Source organism: Notothenia coriiceps, unplaced genomic scaffold (genome assembly GCF_000735185.1).
Source record: "Notothenia coriiceps isolate Sejong01 unplaced genomic scaffold, NC01 NC01_scaffold00024667, whole genome shotgun sequence".
In the NCBI taxonomy this organism is placed as follows: Eukaryota; Metazoa; Chordata; class Actinopteri; order Perciformes; family Nototheniidae; genus Notothenia; species Notothenia coriiceps.
The window spans coordinates 8,355,987-8,381,212 of record NW_011357368.1 but is presented as its reverse complement, the minus strand read 5'-3'; the positions used below and the strand labels follow the sequence as shown (position 1 = coordinate 8,381,212).

Genomic DNA, 25,226 nt, shown 5'->3' with positions numbered 1-25,226 from the left:
TATATATATATATATACACAAATATATACATTCAAATATAAAAAGGGGAAGAAAGGGGAAGTCTGGTGATCATAAAAGTGGAGGAAACCAACTCCAAACAACAATTCTATGTTTCATTTTAGAACTTTCTGTATATAAATTCTCATTTGCTAAAAAGCTCTAAACTCGTTTTACAACATGAAGTGGGGTGACTTATTGATCTTATAGCTGCAATGTTTGAAATGTAATGTCAAAGTCCTTACTATCTAAACATTGTTATGTCCTTGGATTACGTTTTTGTTCTAATCCAAATAGGTGATAGGTGAAGATGAGCAGGGTAACAAAAGAAGAGTAATTTATGGTGGGTAGACTTTGTGGATAAAGTAATGTCACCATTTTCTATGGGATGAGCGATAAATACACTTTTTAAATCAAATGTTAGTGTCCTTAGAAGGGCTGATATATGAGTAAAATGGACTTTGAAGTTAAGCTACAAGTGAAACACAAAACACTTGTGCATGCAAAAACTGAAACAAACTCCACCTACTGACATGGATACTATAAAGTTGGGTTATGCGCCGACCATTGACTGTATGGTACGGACAGGAGGCTAACCTACATTCAACATGCGAGGGCTCACATTGCTGTGTTTTCTGGGATTCGTTCTCACAGTATCATCTGCTACAAAGGTAAAACTGCTGATTTTCCTCTAATTTTAGAACTACAAATTATTTTAAACTTTCATTTTGATTTATTCTAGCAGCATTGACTAAATCTGCTGTGGTAAAATCGGAGAAAATACTGAAAAAGGAAACAACTAATTGATGAAATATACTGCTAATATTCCTTTTTGATATCGTTACGGTAATTTAAATGTACTTGAATGTTACTTTTGCAGTTTTCAAATTTATGGTAGCAAAGAACGTAGCAAAAATTTGAATATGACCCAATTGTCTTATTGAAACACTTTTGCCTTTAAATTGTCTAGTACTTACAATTTACAACGCTGAATTATTAAACATGACACATTGTTTTCTTTGTAAAAATTGTTTTTCATAGCATAAATTATGTGATATTTAGATGTCACAATGTTTGTATCCGGTAATAAGACAAATCCTAAATGACATTTCTTTGCTTCCATACATATTGCAACCTTAATTTTAATTAAAAAAAACTTAGATTATATTAAACTAGAAAACATTTAATTTCCATAGTTTTTAAAAGATCAGAAGAGAAGATAGGCTGACAGAATGTATCATACTGATACTATTTCTTTTAATATTTCAATATATATGTTTTTTTTATTTTTATCAAATGTACATTTTTCTTTGCAAATAAACTGTCAACCAGATAGCAAGCAAACACTCTTTGGAACTAATCATTCTAAAATCACATTTCCAGTGGCCAGCAGGAGGTCAAATACCAATGCTGAATCCTTCTGGCTTTAACACCACAACCAGCTCTCCAATGGTAGGTAGACTTTGTGAGAGAGTCAAATGTTCGTGGTAATAGGATCACCTGCTTTTGACAGTTTGAATGACTTGGATTACATTTGATCTTCAATTCAAAGAAAAGTTCTGGTTGGGGCTGCCACTACATTGAGCCCACAGAAAATGTCTCTGGACTGAACACCTATATATTTTCACTGATAACTTGGTTTTCAAACATTTCACTTCATTAATTCTTTCCACAAAGTCTGGCCTCAGACCTTAATGTTATAATTTGAATTACATCAAGGGTTAAGATACATGTTATCTTTATAAAACACATATTGTTCTACTGAAGTGTAACAGCCTAAATTATTCTGCAGTTGTAGAACACAATTAAATATATATTTTTAGTATTATCTAGTGTCTCAATTTGTATTATTCCTGCAGTCACAGTTACACTTTACTTCCTATTTAAGTGCAATGCCTTTCTATTTCAGGTAAATGAAACCAGACCAATTGATCCAAATGCAGAGGTATGTAATCATGAAGTACAATAACAATTAAATATCTGACAGTTTATTTGAGAGGCAGGACTCATATTAAAGTGCAACAGACAAAATGATGACTTGGAGACCAATTCAGAGACAAAGTGTTAACATAGAAAAATGTAAACTTCAGATATTTTTGAAGTCTCAATTTGTATTATTCCTGCAGTGACAGTTACACTTTACTTCCTATCTAAGTGCAATGACTTTCTATTTCAGGTAAATAAAACCGGACCAATTGATCCAAATGCAGAGGTATGTAATCATGAAGTACAATAACAATTAAATATCTGACTGTTTATTTGAGAGGCAGGACTCATATTAAAGTGCAACAGACACAATTATGACTTGGAGACTAATTCAGAGACAAAGTGTTAACATAGAAAAATGTAAACTTCAGATATTTTTGATTAACTATGTAATGTACTCACCATAAAGCGTTGCTTATAATTTTTCCCCATCAGTGGACTGGTACTCGTACTAATGTTGACAATTCGGCTGGGTTTCCTCCAAGTGCTGAGGAAGAAGACACCCAGGTAAGAAACTGTTCCGAATTTGATGTTGCATGTCAGCTGGCACCTAATCTGAAAAGAGCAATTACTAATCCTGTTAACATGGTTTTATATGTACATACATGTGTGGCTGTTATGGTGATAAAGTAAAAATAATTACATTTGTTTTTAGCAGTAATATAATGTATACAACACACAGCAAAGGGCTCAAATCAACAGACATAAAACCATTTTTCTTGATCGCAAAAGTCTTGATCGAGAGTATATTACCGCCATCAGGATGGTAACAACCTCATTCTTAACGATCATTTTATTTCTGTTAGGCTCTGCTCTTTTCATGAAAATAGAACTGAAACTATTAGTAGATTACTCGATCAGAATACAGATAAATCGATAACTAGTCTGATAATCATTTTAGGCTTTTAATCAAAGAAGCTAAACAAACTGAAGAACCATTTTAAAAACAGGCGTAGGCCTACAGGCAAATCCGGGGGCCCGGGGTCTCACGGTGTGCGAGGTTATGGAAGTGCGCATGTGAGGGGGACAAGCTGGAGCTACTTAGTGCGTCCTTCGGGGGTCTGTGAGGGGCTACAGAGAGGTGGTTTTCGCGGTCTCTGTCCTGGAGGAGTGAAAAAACCAGTTTGACCCAGTGAGGGAGAGATGCTGGAAATGTATGCAAGCGTTTGAGGAAAAGCTCTAATAAAAATGCCTATTCACTGGGATTCAAAATAACAACACAATATAAAATGAATACATTGAATACGGGAAATCAACCTAAAAAATTGATTTATTTTAACTATATATATATATCATCATCATAGCAAAAGCCAAGGCCGGCCAAAAAGCCAGTTGAGGTAGGTGGAAAAACATGGCAACAGAAGAATGTAATTGTATTTTGAAGACTAGCCAACTAAACCAAGATCAGTGAGGGTACTTAATAGTCAGTAGAAGCTGACTATTAGTAAAGCACTGAGAATGGTAAGCCTCTCAAAATAAGGATATCATAATTCTGATATAGTGTTAGCACCAACATATATTATTACTGCCAGCTGAAAATATTAAACTCACTTCTTGGTAAAGGGAACCAAATAACGTTTAGTTGAAGTGCGTTTCGTAATCGCTGTCAGGGAGATACAAACGTAGCCTTCACATAAAACACAAATAGCCTACAAAAGATAGCCAGACAACACATGGTGCTAACTAGAGGCAACTTAGTCCTGTATCTTGTAAACAAAGAAATCATCTACACATCCAAAGTTAACAAGCAATTGTTTGTATTATTTTGAGCAGTCAAATGTGACTGTATACCGTTACCTGGTTGAACAGGTGGCTTGATTAACTGCCAGGGCGCACGTCAGCGTCAACATAAACTGAATGAATGGAGTGGCTTTTCTTTTCCATTAACTTTTTTCAAACAAACATTTGTTCGTGTTATTTTAACTGTCTATGAGTGATATTTGGTTTAACTTTAACTTTAATTAGGTCTATGTTTGGTTATCCATGTGATTTAACAATCCCATCGTTTAACCGGGTCTGTGCTGTGGGCATACGGTCTATATGGCATCAATACGCTCCATCACCACCTTGTGGTTGGCGAGTATATCAGATTAAAATGGGACATCTCACTCAAATATAATGAAATATACCAAAGCACAGCACTATCTCATATATAAGACTTTTTTTACTTTGCAATATTTCGCTATCGAAAAAAAGTGTCTGCATGAGCAATAGGTCACAAAAGCAGGGTTGTAAAGCAGCACATAATACATTATCATCATTATATAAAAAGACACTGTAGGAAGGAACTCAGACAAAGCGTTTTCTTAGCATCCATTTTATTAATCTAACGTTTTTGTGATTTCACAAAAGAAACGGAGAAAGTGCTCAGGTAAAAAATATTGACCATGCAATACAGTTAGCTTTTTAAAGGATTTTAAGGTGTATAATTGTAATTGTCAGTCATCGTCTTTTCAGTAGAAGCAAATAAGAAGACAGACAGCAGAGAGGCTGAACAAATTGGGATGGTTTTACACGAATTTAACTGTACGTTGTTGTTGTTGTCTTCCCCCCCCCCATCCCCTTCAGAAACATAGAGCTAAACCTAGTATTCAGCCTTTTTCGGGCGGTGGTGGTTTCAAGAAAAGGCGTAGTATGCCTACGGTAAGAAACTATACAGCACTTTCCACATCAGCTTTTGATTTCATGTTGTGTAATTTTTTAAATGTCAGTCACCGTCTTTTCAGGTGAAGCCTATGTTCATGCATCCTTTTTCGGACGGTGGTGGTTTCAAGCCAACAGATACAGTGCCTCAGTTAAAAAAAAACTATAGGCTACAGCACTTTCCACAATTAGCTTTTATAGTGATTTACAGTTGTATAATTGTAAATGTCAGTCACTGTCTTTTCAGGTGAAGCCACAATTTAGACAGACAGCACAGCAGCTGAACAACGAAGGATGTTTTACTAATTTAACTGTACGTTTTTCTTCCTCCCCCCCTAAGCAAAGACCTCCAATTTTTTTCATGCATCCTTTTTCGGGCGGTGGTGGTTTCAAGCCAACAGATATAGTGCCTCAGGTACAAAAAAAATATACAGCACTTTCCACGAATAGCTTTTATAATTATTTAAAGTTGTATAATTTTAAATGTCAATCGTCGTCTTTTCAGGTGGAGCAAAAATGAAGACGGACAGCACAAGGGCTGACATTTGGACAGGTTTCAAATCTGAGGCTAAAATGACAATTGAATCACTGCTGACTTCAAATAAACATTTTAAGTCTGTTGTGTGAAAAAAAGTTTCTTTTATTTGTTAATATGCTTGGTATAAGGTCATTTCATACAGTTTAAACTTTTGATAATTTTTCAACGGTTGGTCAAAATGAGACACCAATTAAGTGATTAAGGGAGAGATAGCAGGATAATACAAGCCTTCATTTTACAAAACGGATAAAACCTTTTCTGTAAAAGATGCTGAAATCCCCCTTTTCAACATTTAAAGATTTAGACAAGACTTCAGTCACAAGGATCACTTTATTTTTTGTGTTTGGCTCTTCTCTTTTCATCACAAATATTATCTACGTCCACCCAAAGTGTTCCAGCAGGGATCAACACTCCCTGGCATCTTTTATGACAAGGACAAAAACATAACATAAATCCAGTTCTTCACCTTTTTTTAACACAACTATGCTTGTAGTAAAAATTCATTTTATTTTAACTGGGCGTACCACTGTTTTAGTAAGTGGATAGTACTGTTGGTTAGGTGACAGTTAGATTTTTTACATAGAATTTGCTGTAACTCAAATGTATTTATGAGGAAAAGTCTTGATCTAAAAAAAAAAAAAAAAAGTCTTAAAACTGGGGTTGAAAGGTACCACTTTACTTTTAATTATAAAAAGCTGCAAACTCAGTTTGTCCAAATAACCTTAACAAATATGAATTTAAAGTTTTTTCTGTCATTTTTTCTTGATACTGTAACATCTGTGATCATCTGGTGTCAAACCACAACAAAGCATGTTACCAAAAATAACCTTTTCAGATTAGAAACAGGCCTTAGCTTCTCTTTTGCTTATGTCTAGAATGACCAAAATGAATTGGAGGCAGCTAAATTAAATGGTGGATATGAGGGATAGTTAGTAGTTGTAATTTGCAGGCATACTACAACAGCACTACATTCTTGAACAGAAAGATTTTTTCGTGTATATGATTTTTTGTCACAAAGTGGTGAGATTCAGAGGCAGGCAGCAGCCCTTTAGACAACAAGCAAAGTTCTCTTTAGATGACAAAGCAGTTTCTTCTATCAGTAAGGCCACTTTATATAGAAATTCTAAATGAGGACCACAACCTTTCGCTTCTTGTCCATAGATCTTTGCAGAGCGTCATCATCCTGTGTCAAAACCAAAGCTTCAACTTTCTTATTTAAAGAGCCTGATGGCCGGCTTGTACGTGGGGGGGGCTGGTGTTTGCCCCGTTCACCACCACAGCAAAAAAAAAAGCTCAGTCCACATCTTCACCACCAGCAATGCTGCTGAGGTAGTATCCCCACTCCTGAAGCCCCCACCGCAACTCAAAAACACACCCCAAAATACCATGTGCGATTGGGTTATAACGATCTTGCAAAAAAATAGATATTTTCACAGAAGTTTGTAAAATCATCTTGCCTAAAGTTATCCTCTGTGGCTTTATCGAAGCAAGTTGAAGTCCAGAGAAAAGTTGCGTACAACTGCTGAGTACAATCCACAAAGGACAAATATGCCATCTGCCGTTGCTGTTGCAGTGTTGTACGTTTGGGTGTATTTGACCAATTCCTTTTAAATTATTCCCTCTTTCAACAGCCCCTTCAGAAGCAGTCCTTCAGTTTTGCCAACGAATGGATGTCAAGTGTGTTGCTATTAAAGGGAGTGTCACTGTATGTGGTGCGTTGGTATTGCTGTGTATGAGTGTGTGTACATGAGGCTGTGTGTGTGCACGAGTAACCAGTGTGGTGATGGTGGCAAGGTGAGCTCGGTCAGGACTGCAGTCCACACAGCTGGCTTTCTTGAGGGGCTGGGCAGGACCGTGCTGAAGGGGCCAGGGGACGGAGGGGGGAGTCTCTACTTGTCCCCCAGGATGGCGTACTGGTTGTCAAGCTGCAACTGCTGCATCGAGGCACTCCCACCTGTTTCCTCTCTACCACGGTTCCTGTGTCTCACCACTTCAAAGGTCTTCTCCATTTCTCTGTCCCTGAAACGCAAATATGCATCACGTCAGTAAAACATCAACTTCTAAATGGTAAACAAATTGTTCTCACTGAACTCTGCTTACTTGCGTGTCTCCACATGCTTGGCGGTGGCCATCAGAGAGGGGAACTGTGTGTCACTGAAGATCTCAGGGGGTCCCTGGGTGGCAGTTCGCCTGTTGGTGGTCAGCCGAGCCCCTGGAGGGCGATATACACCGGAAGGCTTTGACTCAGGCTCCTCTTCTTCCTCTGTAATAAAAAAAGAAGAAGAAATCACACAAGTTAAAAAGAAGAACAATGATTTCAGATGCAAATTCATCAAAAATCCTATGGTCAGAGGGTTAAAACTGCTTTAGGCTGTGATCTTCTTTTGATAAAACTAATTGTATGGCTAGGAACACATCGGAAAAAACATCTGTCATAGGCTTTCATTACCATACAGTATTCTATAATTAACAGGAGCCTTATAAAAAGGAGCACAGTCAGTGTAAATGACTCGACAAGGTTGGGAAAAACCACAAGAGCATTCTTAATAAGCAGTGGTTTATCCATCTTCTTATTGTGTCATTTCTTGACCGTTCAAAATAAATCAGTATGACGTTGGTTTACTCACCCACAGGTGCAGCAGCAACGGGCGGGGGAGCACCCGACTTGTTCCAGGGACCAGAGAATTTGTCTCCGCTGACCAGAATGATCTCCCCATCCTCTCCAACCTCCTCCTTCTCGTACTCCTCCTCCTCCTTCTCGTCACTGCAAACAACCAGAAGACAGTTGAGCTATCTAAGATGCATTTCCCCTCTAATTTAGTGCAACGGATATCTGCTTATAAAAACAGGTTGATATATTGATTTGGTTAAAAAGCACATGCTAGTACCTTACTAAGGATTGTGACAACAGTTTTTGGAAAATCTTTAAGCTTGATAATTAGACATGACATCATCAATTGGATAAAATATGATCTCCAAATCAGGGCAAAATGCATTTATTAGACTCCTAATTCTCAACATGAGCACAAGGAGTCACAACAACGAAATACATATTAGACCAACTAAATACATATTTTAATCTTACCTTATCTGTAAGGCTTGGAGTCGGAGCCCACTATAGTCAACTTCTTTCTGTTCGAACTCTTTCCATTCCTCGTCCTCCTAGGCAGAAGGATGCATGAAATCTCACCCCAACAAAGTACATATACATATTTGTAAAGCGTATTATTGAGGGGCTGTTCTTTGATAAAAACATCTGCTATCTGGCCAGGGCTTCCCAAGAAATGGTCACACGGGTTATACTGGTGTGGGGTCAACATTACACCACTATGACACGATATATACACCTTATACAAGATGATAAAGCTTTACGTGATTTGTATTGTGTTATTTCAAACATATAAGACTGTCAACCACGTATATTTTGTGACAAATGGCGGCTCGGCCTAGTGGACAGCCACGATTCAAGAGGGATGACAGCTTTAAAAAGCACCCACAAGGCCTTAACACTATATTAAACTGTAAGTTGGTATTTAACGATACCATTAACGTTTAGATTTGTCAAAAAACCAAAGCTAAGATTATTAAAAAAATGCGCTTAAGGCGTGTCGTGCTTAATTTCGTATACGTCAGAATGTGTGCCAGGGGAGACCATATGCTATCTAGCAACCGGCGTTTTCTCCCTCCATGTTGAATATATAAAGTGCGTGGCTCTATCATATTGTAGAAAAAGATAACGGCGAGCAAGCTAAATTGAAACAGGAAGCAGGTTGTGACGGAGGGTGGAAGATTTGACACGACGCCGGTAAAAGACGCTAAGGCAAAAAAAGTTACCTAGCGTAACGTAGCTTAACATTACCTTCTCGATTTGTTGGTCTTGGTTGTCGGTTTTCGTAGATTTTTCCTTCTCTCTCTTGGTTTTTTTAATCACTCCTGACGTAGGCCCAGGGATGGACTCCTTCCCCTTTCCTTTCTCTTTCTTCTTCTTTTTATCCCGCTTGGCAAAGAAATCGTCCAGGCTTTTCTCTGGTGGTAGATCCGCCATTTTCAAAGAGCAACGTTAACTTGTTAGCTAACCGAGCAATGACAAATGTAAAAAAAATTCTGCTCTTCGAGAGTGTGGACAGCCGTTTAAACTGACAGAAAGGATAGACTGACTCCTAATTCTGACGGTTTAACTTCTGTTAAAGGCTGATTAAAAAAAAAAAAGTGTCCACCCTGATACCTAGTTGAATCGATGGCTATCCTGACAACCATGCCATGCACGGACTATTTGACAAATCTGTACCGTAACCCGGAAACACTCCGATCCTGAACCGGAAACGTTACAGGGCAAAAAATAAAGGCACAATTTTCTCATGATATTTCATTTCATGTTTTATTTTTAAACAATAATACTAATACCAAATGCAAAAAGATGTTCAATTACATTTGAATAAATAATAATAAAAAAAATGTACTAAATAACATTTTTACTTTAAAGACTTTTTAGCTTTAAGTCATTGTTTAGTATTTTAAGACATTTACCACAAAGCCATGACTATAATTCTACTTTAAAGATTGTTATTTTTTATGTAATATCATACAATCGTGACTTGACATATAATACTTTTGAGTTACCATGTATACATTTGAAATTCCTAAAATGTCATGCTTTTTCCCTGGCATAAAAGGACTTCAATAGTAAAAAGATAAAAATACTTGTACTTTTTGCATGAGAAAAAGGCTGACATTAGTGTTTGGTTGGCATGTGCAAAATCAAGGATATTAAAACACATCATTATCACATCCAGATAGGACACATTAAGACATATTTACATACAAACACAATTCACAACATATAAGCTATTATATAAGGGCTGAATGAAGGTTAAATTAATAGATACTGTATAGCCATAAGATGCTGTGCTGAGGAAGTAACTGGCTTCAAAAAGTGTCTTTGATTAGGTATGTTGTGGTCAAAGGGACAAAACGTTTTTTCTATTAATATTTTTCATTGCACAGGGGACTCTAAATATTTCCCCCAAAGACAGAGGCTGAAAGTGTTAATTCAAGGAATGCCCGTGAGATTTCCCGCTGAGATGTTGGACTGCTTTAACAGGGAGAGAATAAAGTGTGTTATGTTTGTAACCTGTAATTAATTACTGCCCAGTTTAACTATGATAGAAAGCTTAACGTTCACATGATTGCATGGTTTTAACATATGTAGCATTTTAAAAATTCCAATTTCATTTGTTTTTGTAACCAAGATGATTTAGTTACAAAACAAGAACACATCTGATTGAATGCAATAATAGGCTCAATAAGGAACTCTGTATAGTTGACACAAATTTGAATACATCTCATCTTAAACAGAAGAAAATAAAATCCTTCATGTATTTGGACTTAACTTTCAAAACCTCACAAGGCCAGTTACGTAGGGTCAATCTTTTTTTTTTTAAATGGTCATAAAGATACTTTTAAAAGCTAAACTCTCAGATTTTTCAAGATTTGAAATGATATTCTCAGTAGGAAAGCAGGTTTGTTGACAGGTTTGTTGACGTTATATACCCAGAGCTGGGGGTGACTTGACCACGTGCGGAACTGGTGAACAAAGAGAACATTCCAGAACAGTGCATCAATGGATGTGCTGTGGTCGGCAAGACTGCTTTGTTATATAATAAACAAGTAATGATATCTAAAAACAAATCAAATAATTCCTGACCGTCTGCTTGGCAATATGAGGAAACAATGATTACATTTTTTTTAAAGAGGATTAATCAGACAAACAAATTAGTCAGGTATTTTTTCAGTTTTATTGCCCAGCAGTAAAAAGTACAGTGTATACTACAGTACAAAAAATACATAATGTTTAACACTGCTCCACCGTGCCACTGAACGTTTTGTAAAATATCCACTTTTGAGCGTGCAAAACAAGAAGCCCAGCTGTGAGCATCCAATGCAGGAAATATCAATATGTTTAATCGTGTTATTCATCTTCTCCTTTTGGATCAGTGATTTCAGAACAACATCTCATAATGCAGATAATCTTTAGCGACGATAGAGGCAGGCAGCATCGATAATTGAATAAAACTGCAGCGATGCAAACATAAAAACAGATGATAGAAGGACCACATGTTGTATAACCAAACAAAGAATTAAACAATCTTTTTTGATAATCAAACTGCCTCTGTATGTGCTCCCAGCAAATATTCAGCATACCTTTTTTATCTCAGCGTTTTTATTGGTCAAGAAATTATTGACAGCCTCTAACACATTATGTGGTCCAGCAACTAACTCACAATCATTCAACATTTTAACAAACATAGTTTGCATTGATGGACAAACACATTATATATGGAGGGACATATTTACAGTAGCAACGTTGGTCTAATAGTTTCCTACAGCACTGAGAAATTCTTTCTCAAACTGGGCTATAACCAGTAACCACTCCACGACACTGACAAACAGACACACACACACACACACACACACACACACACACACACAGAGAAACAGATATAACTGAGCTGAAAGAAATACAAAGCCTTGTGTGACATAAAGTAACAGTGATATTTGGTAAAGGGAGGCAGCACAATACTCATCCGTACTCACACAGTCCTCTTACATGCACAAACAGGGCACACACACATACTGATATTTATATATATAAAGGGTCAACAGAAGGAATTAAGACATCTATGTGGTCCCTCTTAAGAGAAGCTGGTGACACAAGAGGGTGAACAATATTTTAAGTCAGTTTCATTTGATTGACGTCTCTAAAAACTGCTAGTTGTAGACTCCAAGTCACCAAAATAAACTGCCCAAATAAACCTTCAAAATCAGGCCTTTATTTATCAAACTGATAAAGGAAAACGTTTTGACTTTAATATTTGTATTTGTTACTAATGATGTACCAAACTCCTTGTTGTATAATTATTTCTCTGATGTACCTTGTCTACCAGCAGCAGAATTACTTTCCTTCTCAACTTAGCAGTAAGTATTCGAGTTAACTTCATCCGACTTCTTAACCCAAATGTATCATACAGTATATGTCTATACTGTATATATCTAAAAACCCGTTTTAAACCCACAATACTGATTGGTATTGTAACAAATATCTAAAATAGCCATTTAAATGTTTGATTTTGTTTTTTTCTTCTATTGTTCTTTTATTTTTCTGATTTTCTTTTACTCATAATTTGGCAACTAAATCATTTTACACAAAGTATCAGTAATATCACACATGTAATACAAATATATTTTGTTGTTATTTTAATGAAATTGCACAGTAAAATGTAAGGAATAAAATAAGCAGAACAATGGGGCAGATGAACAGTAGAGGGAACCGTGTCTCTGATTGGCTAACAGTATTCATGTGGTTAATCATGTGATCACTTCAGAGCTTCTCTTGAAGGTTACTCTCACATTTTGCTGTGAATAACTTGATGAAAGCGTTTTCCCTCCATCTTTTTCAGATTCCCAAATGTATTTCTCAGTTTGATAAATATGGGCCCTGATCTTACATACAGTATTTTGACACAAATCTCTGTTTCCCCCCCAAGAACGTAGGTGCTATATTCAAGTTAATCAGGCTATAAGTATTTTAGGATTCATTCTAAAAGAAAATTAAAAATACCAAGAACAGCTTCTAAGATTTCATGTCACGGTTCTCTCTCAAGCAGATTTCACATGGCAACATCTGCAGTGCACTCACCATCAAGCCACTGTAATGAAACAAAACCACATATACTCTGTATTTTATAAAGACAATAAAAACCTTTTATCACAATTAAGCCTTTTGTAGAAAATGTACATCAGAAAAATATGCAGGGGCATCCTCATAGTAAACAGTGTCTGCTTACATCACTACTCTTTCAGGGTGCCTCTTTTTTGTGTTGGTCATATACAGTATAAAGTCTCTGAATATTTACCACATACTATATAAAATAGACAGCAGGGGGAGTATGAGTGGAGAATCAGACAGTGTCTCTTTTTTTCTGTCTCTACATGGCAAAAGCTTTGTCTCTGTTGATGAAGAGGGTCTCCTGGCAGAAAGGGTTAACCAGGACGACGCTGCTGCTGCTGCTGTAGTCTCCATTCGGGGGGAGACAAGTGTCATGATCCTGCAAATGCACACGCAGAAAAAAAGATTAACGCAGGTGGTTGACAAAAGCTGTGATTCGTGATTCATACTTTAGGGCATACACTGCAGTCTACTGTATCTAATCACCCTACAGGCAATGAGCAGTGTCAAAGAGAACAGAATAACATATGGGTTTGGTGCAGCCTGGGGCTTTTAATGAGATGGTGAACAAAGATATCTAGATGAACAGGGAAGATGTTAAAGGGAGGGATGACTCAGAAACAAGACAACAGAGTGACTTAGTAATAAGAGGAGGAGGTGTGAAAACTAAAGGATTTGAATTACAGCCCAAATGAGGTCATTTTATCACTAAGATCCAATCAAACTAACAGTGTAATTTAGGGTTTATGATCATTTCTCCTGGAGCACTGTCATTCATCTAAAGCACCCGGGGAGCTATGCTGCTCTAAAGAGCCAGGAAAAGCAGTGGAAGAACAACACCTGGGGGTCACCAGGGGCACCCTACACAAGATCCAACCTCAGCATCCCTCTCCTGACGCCCCCAAAGATGGTAAAAAGATGCAAATTGAGCAATGGATGGGGAATAAAAGAAAAGAGACACAGTGAAATGGTCACTGGGGAGTTGGTGATAGAAAAACATGCAAATAGAACAAAAGAATGGTCAGTCAAAATGATATGGTGAAGAAGAGGAAGTAGACCCATTATTTTATAGCGAGGTATTATATACTATCTTTCCCACCAGGTGGCACTATGATGCAATAAAAACTAAGGTGGTGCTGTTATTTTCTCAGTATTATATTGACCAAAATCATTTGGAAATGAGCAGAAATCTAAGAAATCATCATCAGGACTGCAGGCAGAGTTTCTGAAATAATAAATCAAGGTTACTTCTGCAGAATAAAACCTGCTAAGGAACATTTTGATCTGCCACCCGCAACGAAGCAATCACCGAATTTCAGATTTGATTTATCACTGTAAATTGTCAATTATATATTCTGTACTTTCTTTTCTTCAATGATGATCTAAATGTTATTTTAAAGCCTCATCTATGCTGCCTGGTATGTCATTCTGCTCGAAAATATTATATACCTAATGCTTTTTTTCCCCAAACACTCTAAACAGTCTAAAAATCCAATTATAATCATGTCATTTCAAAACCAGTTATTTCCACAAATCAAATGTTATCAGCTTGTCAAAAGATATTTGCTGGTATAAGGTTTACAAATTTGTTTTAATTAAATTGAATAACATTGCTATATCCTCTTAGCAGCAGCATCCTGCATTTGTAATAACAGTATACTGAATCGGGTCACACTTTGAAATCCATTTACTAGATGTTAAAAACTAACAAATTAATCTTAATAGCTTGTTCCCAATAGCATCTGTGTAAATCCTAGTAATACAGCGCATTGCTTCAGCAGGCTGCGAGGACATTGAACATGGATTCTCTTGTTGTTTCCACACTCATTAAAACCATTCTGCTGACTGATGGTGAAATGTCAAATAAATGTCCCTCAACTTCTGTGTGTAGAGCTGTACACTAATAGAGTGAGTGTGCCAGTAGTTTATACCTCGCTCTCCAGAGAGTGTATCTCTCTGGGCAGCTCCACAGCGTGCCGGCTGAAGTAGTCCATGGTGATGGCATTGTTCCAGTAGCTGAGGTTGTTCTCCTGACTTGATGACTTCTTCTTCCTCCTCATACAGCACACAGTCAAAAGCACAGCTAGAGCGGGCGGAGAGGAAAGGAAAATGAGGGGTTAGTACAGAGACTGTAAGAGATGCTGCTTCAAATAGCCTCTGAAAGCGCCCACACCAGCTGAGCAGGTAGGCAAGGCATGTTTCATGACAACATGCTACTGTTGCAAGGAACTGTGATCGAAGGGGAAAGATACCACCCTGATATACAGTGTGAGAAGACTACTGGTGGTGTGCCTTGTTGTCATTTTGACCTGTCGCAAACAACAAAGTTATAAGACATTTTCAGGAATCATAAAAGAAAATAATGTCTTATCAAAGAGTAATAAATCCTTATTTCTCCATCTCGAACAGATCAAAATGCTAAACAATTGTTTTGCCTCAGGTGCAGCTCTCGATAAAAATTACTATTATGTAATTAAACTCAAGTGTAAACCAGGAAGGATAAAGGGAAATGAGAGTATGAAATGAATGAATTACAGCTTTTAATAAAAAAAATAGACTCCACTGTGACATAGAGCTTTGTCTGCTATCTTCGTAGAGTTTCTGTCCAAGGTTAGATTGATTGTGAGAGTGGTTTGTATTTTTTCCCTCTAAATCTTATAACTGAGGCAAATATGCTTACTTCCAAATATGTTAACAACCTTTGGAATAGATATTTGTTATGATAATTAAATAATTTCCTCTTTTATAAGTTGCTCTAACATTACTTACAACACGAGGACACAGGCACAGTGATGGCCAGCACGATCCACACAATGTCCATCCGGCTGAGGCAGATGGTGAAACGGGACATCGGGGAGTCAATGGTGGGGCCTGAGCTGTTGCCGGGCATCCAGGGGTCCTCGGTCGTGGCGGGCACCTGCCTGTTCAGGAAGTTCCCACTGGCTGTAGAGGGGGGCTCGGAGCTGTTCCCCTGAGCATTCCCCTCCTCAACTGAGCTGCTGTTAGAGAGCAGCCCTCCATGTGCAGTTACGTTCCCTAACCAGGTCGCAAGAGGGGCATTGTCTGTGCCGTTACCTTGACCCCACACAGTGGTGGTCTCGTTGGGTGCAGTGAGGTTGTTTGGGATGATGGTTGGAATCTGTGTGCTGAGGCTGAGCCCAGTGGAGAGCGCTAGAGTGGACGCAGTGGAAGTTAGATTCTCAGGTGGGCTGTGGACAGGGGTCACAGACACAGACATTTCTGTCGCCTCAAACAGCGGGGCTGTGGGGGGCTCATTCACGCCGTGCACCTCCCTCAGGGTGATAGTGTGGTGTCTGGCCATTTCGGTGGCACCACGAGCATGCTCCCAAACTTTTAACCAAGGGTCAGCATTCCCCGATGAAGAGGAAAAGGGGGCGTGATCTGAGTCAGTGTGTTCATCCAAACTCAGCTTCTGAGGCTGTGAGGCTATATTTGGGGCCGCTATGCTAGGAGATCTAGGGCTGCTGCTTGTGCTGCTGGCCTGCTTAGTGCCGTCAGAAACTGGGTTATGGGCTTGAGGTACCCTTACCAATTTGTGCATGTGGCCTTGGTTCACAACGTCAGAGCTCGGCTCCAGGGGCTGATTCACATGACTAGAAGTACTCACAGTGTTTGGGGGGACTGTATTTTTATCATTAACGGGTGGGTTGTCATGAGCCAGGCTAGCCGTTTGGGTGGTTTGAAGTAAGGCTAAAGGATGGATGGTGACAGTAGGGAGGATAATGTTTAACGAATGAGTGCGCCCTTTGGATGCCCATTCCCCGCTACTGGAGCCTTCCTGATGCCAGTCCACAGGGGGAGGTTCAGGGGCAGAAAGGGGGCTAATGTGGGCGGCTGCCATGGAGACCTGGGGTTTCTGGCTGAGGAACAGCTCCTGTGCTGATGACACCAGCCCTACTGGCAGTGCTAGGAATGCTAGAACACCTGTGGAGAAAGAGAGAGAAAGCTTGTGATTAGAATTGTTGGATTATTTCACTTTAAATGTGTCTGTTTTAAGATGATTCCTCTCAAGGAAGTAGCCCAAAATGATTGCTCAGGATAAATTGTGTACTTGTCTTACTTTCATTATGCTTCTCCGCCTTTAATCTACTGAACCGCTGTTTGTCACTCACATAGTATAACTGAATTATTTACTAGACGAGTTCCACTATGTGTACTCATCGGTACCCATGCATCTAAAACACAGGATCTCCTCGCTTAATAATAATTTCCAGTACTTAGTGCATTTCTGACAGTAATTGCGTCAAATAGCCCACTTAACATGCTAAGACCATCTCAGAAAAGCTGACACATTCACCTTCTCAACTGAATCTCATAAGGAGGCTTTGTAGGGACAAGCCATTAGCAGTTGTCTGTTGGGAATATTGGTTCAATTATTATTATTATCTATTGTTATCAAGACAGCAAGGAAGTCGTAATGGGAGGAACGTGCAAAGGCTTATTAATTTCCACTTCGCCCCGTTTCCTCCATCCTTTATTGACACTGTTAAACACAGCTAATGTGACGTATTAGCGGAGCTCTCACGTCTATTCCTTCATCTGAGAACAGAACATGCTGTAACAAAAGCTAACACTATCAATTTCTGTCTAAATAACGCTATGTAGCATGTTTTTGCACCAAGTTGGTGAACATCATGAAATCAGTTAAATAATACCACAAGTTTCTAGGTTATTTTGACACATATTCAATTCAATCTTAACCATTATTGGTATATAGCTTAAAGGAGGAGGCTGGTAATATTCTATATTTGACTAATTTTCAAAAAATCCAATGAAAAGACAAAAGCAAATAATCCATTAGGGTGTCTCAACACTCTCAGACCTGTCTGTGGCTAATTATTTCAACTTAAAATCCTCTGTAGTTCTTTCAAAAGCTGTGCATTGTAGCTTTTTCAAACTTTACTTAAACAGAAAGAAATAGTGTCTATTTTCAGGTTCGGAGTTGACCGATTTTGTGTTCTACTGACTGTTTATAGCTGCAGGACAGTGAATGTAGGAGTTACTCAAATTAAACCACAGCGTGTGGGATCATGGTAATGTAGGAACATGTCTCCCAGTGCAACTGTGTGGCTTATTGATGTGTTTTTCATCATTTATGGGCAAAAATTTAGCTGTTTGGAATAAGAGGGGCTATGGATTCACAGACCTTTTATTATAATCAATTAATTGTTGATTTAGCTTTTATCATAGGATTTGTTTAAAGTGGACCTATCATGCTATATTTGAAAAATATATTGTAGGGCCATACCTATACAAAACATGTCTGTGAAGTTTTTTTTTCAAAATACCAAACAGATCACCCATTGTAGCCATGCCTCATACTGCTCAAACCCCTCTTTTGAAGCCCTGTTAGAGAAACGCGGATCTTGGGTCCTTAGCTTGAAAAAAAAAAAGAGGAGGCGGAGCTAATGCCTGATCAGAATTCTACCGGAGATAAAGTTAAATTCGGTTGTGATAAAACGCCATCCTGTTTAGACCACGTCAAGGATTATTTCTGAAATAGTATGGAGCTCAAATGCTTTTTCTCTTGCAGGTTTATCACAAGGTGAGTTCCTTTTTTATTTCCTGCTTTTTAACATGTGCTCTCCAGTACAGGTTAGCTCTGAGTGTTAGCGAGGCTTGCTAATGTAAACAAAGACGAGATTACGTCCAAAACATGTCAGGCATTGTTTCTGATAGCAACTTTCTGTGGGTCCGCCGATGTCACAGCGGATGGACACGTCACAGCGGATGGAAATCTGTATCCGCTCGTTGTAAACCTGTTTTTAAAAGATTTGGGTACGGAGGAAAAGAGAGAGGTTTTTTTTTTCTGACGCTGCGTGAATTTCCCGACGCACCAGGGACACATATTTATGTAGAAAAGACATCACAAAGTGCATTTTGCATGATAGGTCCCCTTTAAAATAAGAAAAATTAAGAATATCGCCAGAGTTATTTCTTTAATAATACTGACTGAAACATTACATATAGGGCATTAATTAGAGACTAGCAACTCAAATTAGAAATTTTTTTTTTTTTTAAAAGCTATTTGAGAGCATGAAGATGTTCCCTGATATGTGCATGTCAAAAAACCTTTTCGTGACATTGCCCAACCATACCATACCAAATGTAGCTGTTCCAACAAGCAATATTCACACAGATGTACACACACCATTGGCCTGAATGGGTATACTGCTTATGACAAAAAAAGCTTCAGGGCTCTGTATGAAATAATAGACAATGAAAAATAAAAGCTCTGCATTCGATGCCTTGGGAGAGAAAACGTCTTTGTTTAGGCATTCATAAAACCCCCAAGAACCAAGAGTCATAGAAAACACATATTCTCAAGCCACCGATCTGACCCAGATGTCGTGTCCATCGTTTAACTATGGTGCTCAGTATCTATGGAAACCCAATTTCCATTACCAAGAGAGGAAGAGGAGTAAGAGATGGGGGAATATGTGAGAAAGGAAATCCGTTGAACGTGTTGAAAGAAAAGGGAGCAGACCAGGCAACGGTCAATATAAGCAAATTCAAATTTCTTTGACATATAAAGCCTCTCCATCCTCTTTGTTAATCGGGGGGTTTAAAATACATCTTGGCAGAACCCCCAAAGCACTGACTATTTAAACTGAGCCTCTGAATCATTAACCATATTCCTCCATACTCAATCACACGTACTACCAGGATAGAGGGTCCAGGCTCTGTCTTCCATTAACCAAGCCTGTCACGTCTCTAATCCACGGAGCCCACTCCAGACTCATATCTGAGGAGATAACACACATGGCCATCCTTGATTTATGGCTGCTTGTCCCTCTTAAGAGGATCCTAGGCAGGGAAATGGAACAGGGACAAACCCAAGCTGCTGATCGTTGGTAATGTGTAAATAGTGGTTCCATTAGGACAAACGTCATTTAATATGCCTATACAACATAACAAAAGGTACTCCAAATATCTATGTGTAATGTTAATCTTGACGTTTTCAAGCAAGGTAGAGAAATAATTATGTTCTTCAGGGCAAAAAATACTGGTTAGAGGTCAATCAAGAGCTAGGATGTTGACAATGCCATCCACACCATGGTTTTGTTTCAATCATACCTTCAATCAGTACCTTAACCTGGCTGTCACAACCTGGCAACCCGACACTCTGCTTCTACTGAATAAAAGATAGCACCCAGTCTGCCTTAACAAACAAAGTCATATCAGAATCCAAATCCTCTGGAAGACACATAAACAGGAAAATGATTTATCTGAAACGATTGGAAAACGGATAATATGACGTGTGATCTGTAACCAACATTGACATTATACAGTCTTTTTGGAACTTTGCAATTTTATCTAATCATATTTTATTAAAATTCATATCTAAAATGTTAAAAGGAAGAATCTGCTTTTAAAGTAAGCTTGCGCTCAGCTTAGACTTCTGATTGCCCTATTTTCATTAGTGCTGCTGAATAAATAGTGAGGATTACACACTCTGCCCCTCTGAATCTGCAATGATACTCCTTGTTTAACTTTAGTATTATTCCCATTATAAAGGGTCATAAAATCAAGGCAATACACTCAAAGTGTAGTATGAGTGAGTCACACTTGATTTGGAGGGGTAGAAAATTAATACCTGAGAGCTTATGAGAGATTTAAATTGAGCAGTTATGTGGTGCCTTAAACTGCAAAAATCACAAAAAGCAACGTGTGGAAAATGTTCAATAGCCTCCATGTTAGCGATTGCAAAAGGCAGGTATTACATTTTTTTTTTTTTTTTAATTAAAAAATATATTATTGTTGGATAGAAGCTGGACTAGAATCTAATATAAAGAGATGCTGGATTGATTTGGAGTCACTATTAAAGAAAAGTGAGACTTTCCAACAAAAAAACGGATAATTCTTAATAACAAAGGAGATTTTTCCTACCTGTCCAGTGTAATAATACACTTCTGCATATGTAGTCATACGGTTGTTTTTTGTAAACAGCAAATCCATATGTTTTGACTTAAAAAATATGTCGCGTTCAAACCAAAAAGGGCCGGAACTAAAATTAGTTCATGAGAACCTTTTTACCCCCTTTTCCGTCCCTGCTAGAGAGCAGGGACTCTCATGCGGCTCTCTTGTGAGAAAAGAGCCATATTTCTGATTGGCTGGGCGGATTGCAAACCACGCCCAGTAAAACTCAAAAAAAGTGTTGTGAAGCCACCATTTTTCGGGGATTTTGGGCAGCAGTATACGCCGTGAAGTTGTTTGCGGCCTGCCAGTAAACCCAAAGCAGAAGAAGAAGAAGTGACGTCAGCAGCTTAATTTGCCTAATCCTCCCTCAGGGATTTATTCCGGTGTGAACGCGATCTGTTCTGATGAACCTTTGTGGGAAAAGTACTGCGGTGTGAAAGCGCCTCATGTTACACACTGAGGCAAAATGGGTGTAACTCTTCACACCGGCTGTGGCTGATGGAGTGAGAACGTAAGCAGGGTGCACGCAGAAAGAGAGCCCGGCCTCCGCAAAGACTGCAGTGGGGAAGCAGGCACAGCGAGTGAATTAACTACAGAAATGATTGAAAAGGCCCGAGAAGCGAATTGAGCTTTATGAACATCCATTATTGAGTTGAAGCACTCGGAAGAACATGACAAAATTGGATGGAGAAGAGGAAAAATAGCGAGGTCGACAGGGTGGGAAAATGTGCTACGAGGAGGCCAGAGATATAGTAGGGGGTAAGAGAGGGAGTTGTGTGGGTGTTACATCAGACATTAACAAAAGCAAAGAGGTTGGATTCGACACATTAAACCAAGGGGAAAAAAGGACACTCAAAAGGAAATAAGTTGTGAGGGAAAGGAAAATATAGAGAGCACATTGTCTTGCTCTGTCTTGTCTACTCGTTTACTAGCATGAGTTATTGACCATTGTGCTGTTTTTGGCTGGACATAATATGTTTTTCTCAAGCACCCACACAAAGAGTCATTGCTTTTTGAGTATTGATGAGAAGGGAAGGAGTAGGTGAACAACATCATTCTGTATTAGTGTGTTACATTAAAACGATGACACTGAAACAAAGGTATTCATATTTTCCTGGAACGAAAGGCAACACACAGCTTACACTGTTATCACTCACACCAACCTGTTGGCTTTACGATCTATATCACCCTGCTGATCACATCATAATAGAACATGCTAATATGATGGAGACAAACAACCTCCAGGTGAAATTACTGTGAGATCATGCCCCCATTTATTTGACTAATGCCCCTGTTTCCCATTACCGAAGCTTAGGATGGATGGAGGGAGGGGCAATTTATGCAGGAAAACATGCTGAATTAGGGCTCTTTTGAAGGCATAGGAAGCTGGTGACACTCGTTGAAGTCCTCCATTGATGCCATCAGGGACATCAATAAATCATGTTGCAAAGCAGGATCCTGAGAACTGATCCAAAGCAGGCTTTGTCCCACCAATCATTCATTGTTAGATTCAATGTCAGAAGACACTGGCCAGAGCGGCTGCCACTAAATCTAAAGTTACACTGGTGAAAAAAACAAAAATACATTTACTTCTGCTGATTACATTTTGCATGAAACTTATGCCATGGATACATCAGGACTTCATTTGAGAATAACCACATGGCTTACGGAGCACTAATCAATCATACTGGAGCACTTAGTGGGTGGTACTTGGGGCTACTCGCCATGGAGGATTGGACATTTATCTTTCTTTCCAGGGGTCACCTCATGCTACATGCTATGAACGTTGTAGCTTACATGTGACAATCTGCCAGTGAAGCATAGTGCTGGAGCGAGGCCCGTTGTGTCGCATCATCAGCAGGCAGCTGGCATTGGCAATATTTGAATTGGATGCTCTACAGGAAGCCAAAAATAGGAGCTGCAAAATCATCCATCAATAAGGCTCGTGACGGTTCAGGCTGTACTTCTGAACTGTAACTGCTCTGTCATCTCCCTGCTCAGGCAGCATGACAGGGATAAAGGAAGAACTGTATACGTAGAGGGAACCAAATGCATCAAGGCAATGACAATCTAGCCAAGGTTAAATGCATAAAAGAAGGAATACAACACAGTGAGAAAAACCTGTATTGGATAAGTTACAAAATAGAGGTATACTTTATTTACTTAAATTCATGTTCTTGTTTAATTACTTCTTTGCAAGCTTTAAAATATAAAAATTACTTAATTTCAAACTTATTGTCTAGTTCAAGGGACTGCAGATAAAAAAATATTATTATTATTATTATTTAAATGATAAATTACACAACTAAACAGCTATGTCATTGTGCCCTTTAGCAAGATAGAAAAACGATGGCTAAGTTATTTTTAATACAATAATAAGATATGAACTTAACATTTAAAATGTTCCACCTCATTAATGAATGGGATAAACATGCATTACTGATTGTTTGGCAGCCCAGCATTGACCATAACCTGGCTATAATTAGGATATCCTCCACACCACCCAGCCGGAACCTCAGTGGACCACACTGAGCCTCTTATATGCTAATCACAACCACTTCACAGCAGCCGACAACCCACCATGGGATTCTCCCCAAATCCCTCAGGGCAAATGGAGAAGGCTTTATCTACAGTGCTCATCAGAATACCAATGAACCTTTATCACATCATACTGGTGCACACATAATGGCTCTGATTCCTAATACAAAATGAATTCATATCTCACTTTGGAGGAAAAAGGCTGACAGACCCAAATCAAAAGTAATCGTAAGCCTTAAATGGGGAGATTTGTAGAAGGTGATCCGAACCTTTAATTTGAAGCTTTGACTTGCTCTCAGAAATAGATCAGATCCATCAGCTTGAGGCAGACAAAACCTTTTATCAGCAGGCCGAATGGAGAGCTGTCTGACTAACTGCTTGCAAAATTGGATTATCTCGCCTGGACAGAGCGCTATCGCCCTGACTCACTTCAATAGATCCACTATAAACAGAAGGGGCACGCCTACTATATCACCACTTCTACCATTAAAGTAAAATATATAACTACTACAGTACAATGACTATCACCTGTACCATTTCTACAAAACTAATAACCCTGAGTTGCTCCCGATGGCATGGCCAACGGTGTGTGAATGTGTATGAATGCTAGGTCCTATAGAGTAAGGTACACTGCTCTGTATGAATGGGTGTGAATGGGTGAATGACATGTAGTATGTAAAGCGCTTTGAGGGGTCTTAAAGACTGGATAAAGCGCTCTATAAGTACAGTGCATTTACCAGAACCACAATTTTGACGCATAGACGTTAAAACCACAAGGAGAAGCAGGTCTGGTGAAGGAACAAATGTTAAAGAGGAAGGCTAAATAAACGACGAAAGGTATTATCGAATTTTAGTAATAGGGTCATTTGTCCGTGTTTCCTTCAGAAACAACATAAACAAAGCGTAAGGGGAAGGCAGACTACAGATGGCTATTTCGAAGTGACAAGTCTTCCGCCGGCATTGGCTGTTGTTTAAACACCTCCGTAAGTTTCCCTTCGGGATTAGGACAATGCTTTCAGGGAAAGGGAAGAATAGAGGTCCTAGTGTAGACATCTTCGAGAGGGGTGGGCGGTAATGAGGTGATGAGGGTGGGGTATGGTCCGGGAGGTAGTTGCTACCAGAGGTCGCCCCCGGTGTCCTGACAGGTGGCCATAGACAGACCCAAGGGGGGTGGCCTGTCCTGTGAGTGCGGTGTGTTGAGCCCTCTATTTGTGTGGGTTCGTTCGGTGGTGATCTTGACACAGACAAACAACAATGGACATTCGCTACTGGGGACAATGAATGTGCGGAGTCGACTACCACATTAGTGGAGATGTTTCCCTTCTTAGGGTTTTGATTCTACACCGAGACCCAACACTTCGATCAAGTGTACCAACCCTTCTCATCCTGGTCGTCCACAGCATAAGCAGTATGGACTATAAGACATGTGGACACTTCCAGGGACTCCCCTGGGTTTACATTGTAAAACTATAAACCCGCATTATTGTTATTTGTATACTAACTAGACTCACATCTCTATCAGTACTTGTCATTATCCTATGACTTTCAATCGGTGAGGGCGGAATGGTCATCATCAATTTTCATAAAATTGACCAACGATGTTTGCAACACAGACCATAACAATTGGGTCACCCGATCATAATACAGTTAGACATCGCGATGTGTTTACAGTCACGCAACATAAATCCATCAGGTACCTTCATGACCATAATACAATCGTCATCCTGCTCCGTCAGCAATCGATTTGGAATTTGGTAATATCATACGATTCCATCGTACCCACCAACAGTCCACCATCGGTCATCAGTAATGGTGGGGTCTTCATTATCATCTTGATGAAATTCACGTCATTATAAA

The 25,226-nt window shown here is 38.9% G+C and overlaps 2 protein-coding genes across 5 annotated transcripts in view; both read right to left on the bottom strand.

Annotated features, from left to right (window-relative positions):
* Positions 1-5,475: 5,475 nt before the first annotated feature.
* On the bottom strand, positions 5,476-9,459 carry cdv3 (carnitine deficiency-associated gene expressed in ventricle 3). 3 transcript variants are annotated; one of them, XM_010782646.1, is made up of 5 exons: positions 9,024-9,459; positions 8,250-8,326; positions 7,792-7,928; positions 7,265-7,427; positions 5,476-7,183 (listed from the first exon to the last, which is right to left on the bottom strand). In XM_010782646.1, the coding sequence occupies exons 1-5, from the start codon at positions 9,207-9,209 to the stop codon at positions 7,054-7,056; spliced, it is 693 nt and encodes a 230-aa protein (XP_010780948.1). In that variant the 5' UTR covers positions 9,210-9,459; the 3' UTR covers positions 5,476-7,053. The 3 variants fall into 3 exon arrangements, with proteins under 3 accessions (XP_010780948.1, XP_010780949.1, XP_010780951.1); XM_010782647.1 differs by having other exon boundaries at positions 8,250-8,323; XM_010782649.1 differs by having other exon boundaries at positions 8,250-8,317; positions 9,024-9,458.
* A 1,481-nt stretch (positions 9,460-10,940) lies between these two features.
* Positions 10,941-25,226, bottom strand: part of tmem108 (transmembrane protein 108) — a 75,851-nt gene continuing 61,565 nt past the window's right edge. For both annotated transcript variants that reach the window (XM_010782645.1, XM_010782644.1), the window contains 3 exons: positions 15,660-16,835; positions 14,822-14,973; positions 10,941-13,269 (listed from right to left, as the gene is read on the bottom strand). In XM_010782645.1, the coding sequence (XP_010780947.1) occupies positions 13,150-13,269; positions 14,822-14,973; positions 15,660-16,835 (1,448 nt within the window). In that variant the 3' untranslated portion in view covers positions 10,941-13,149. The remainder of the gene's footprint in view (positions 13,270-14,821; positions 14,974-15,659; positions 16,836-25,226) is intronic.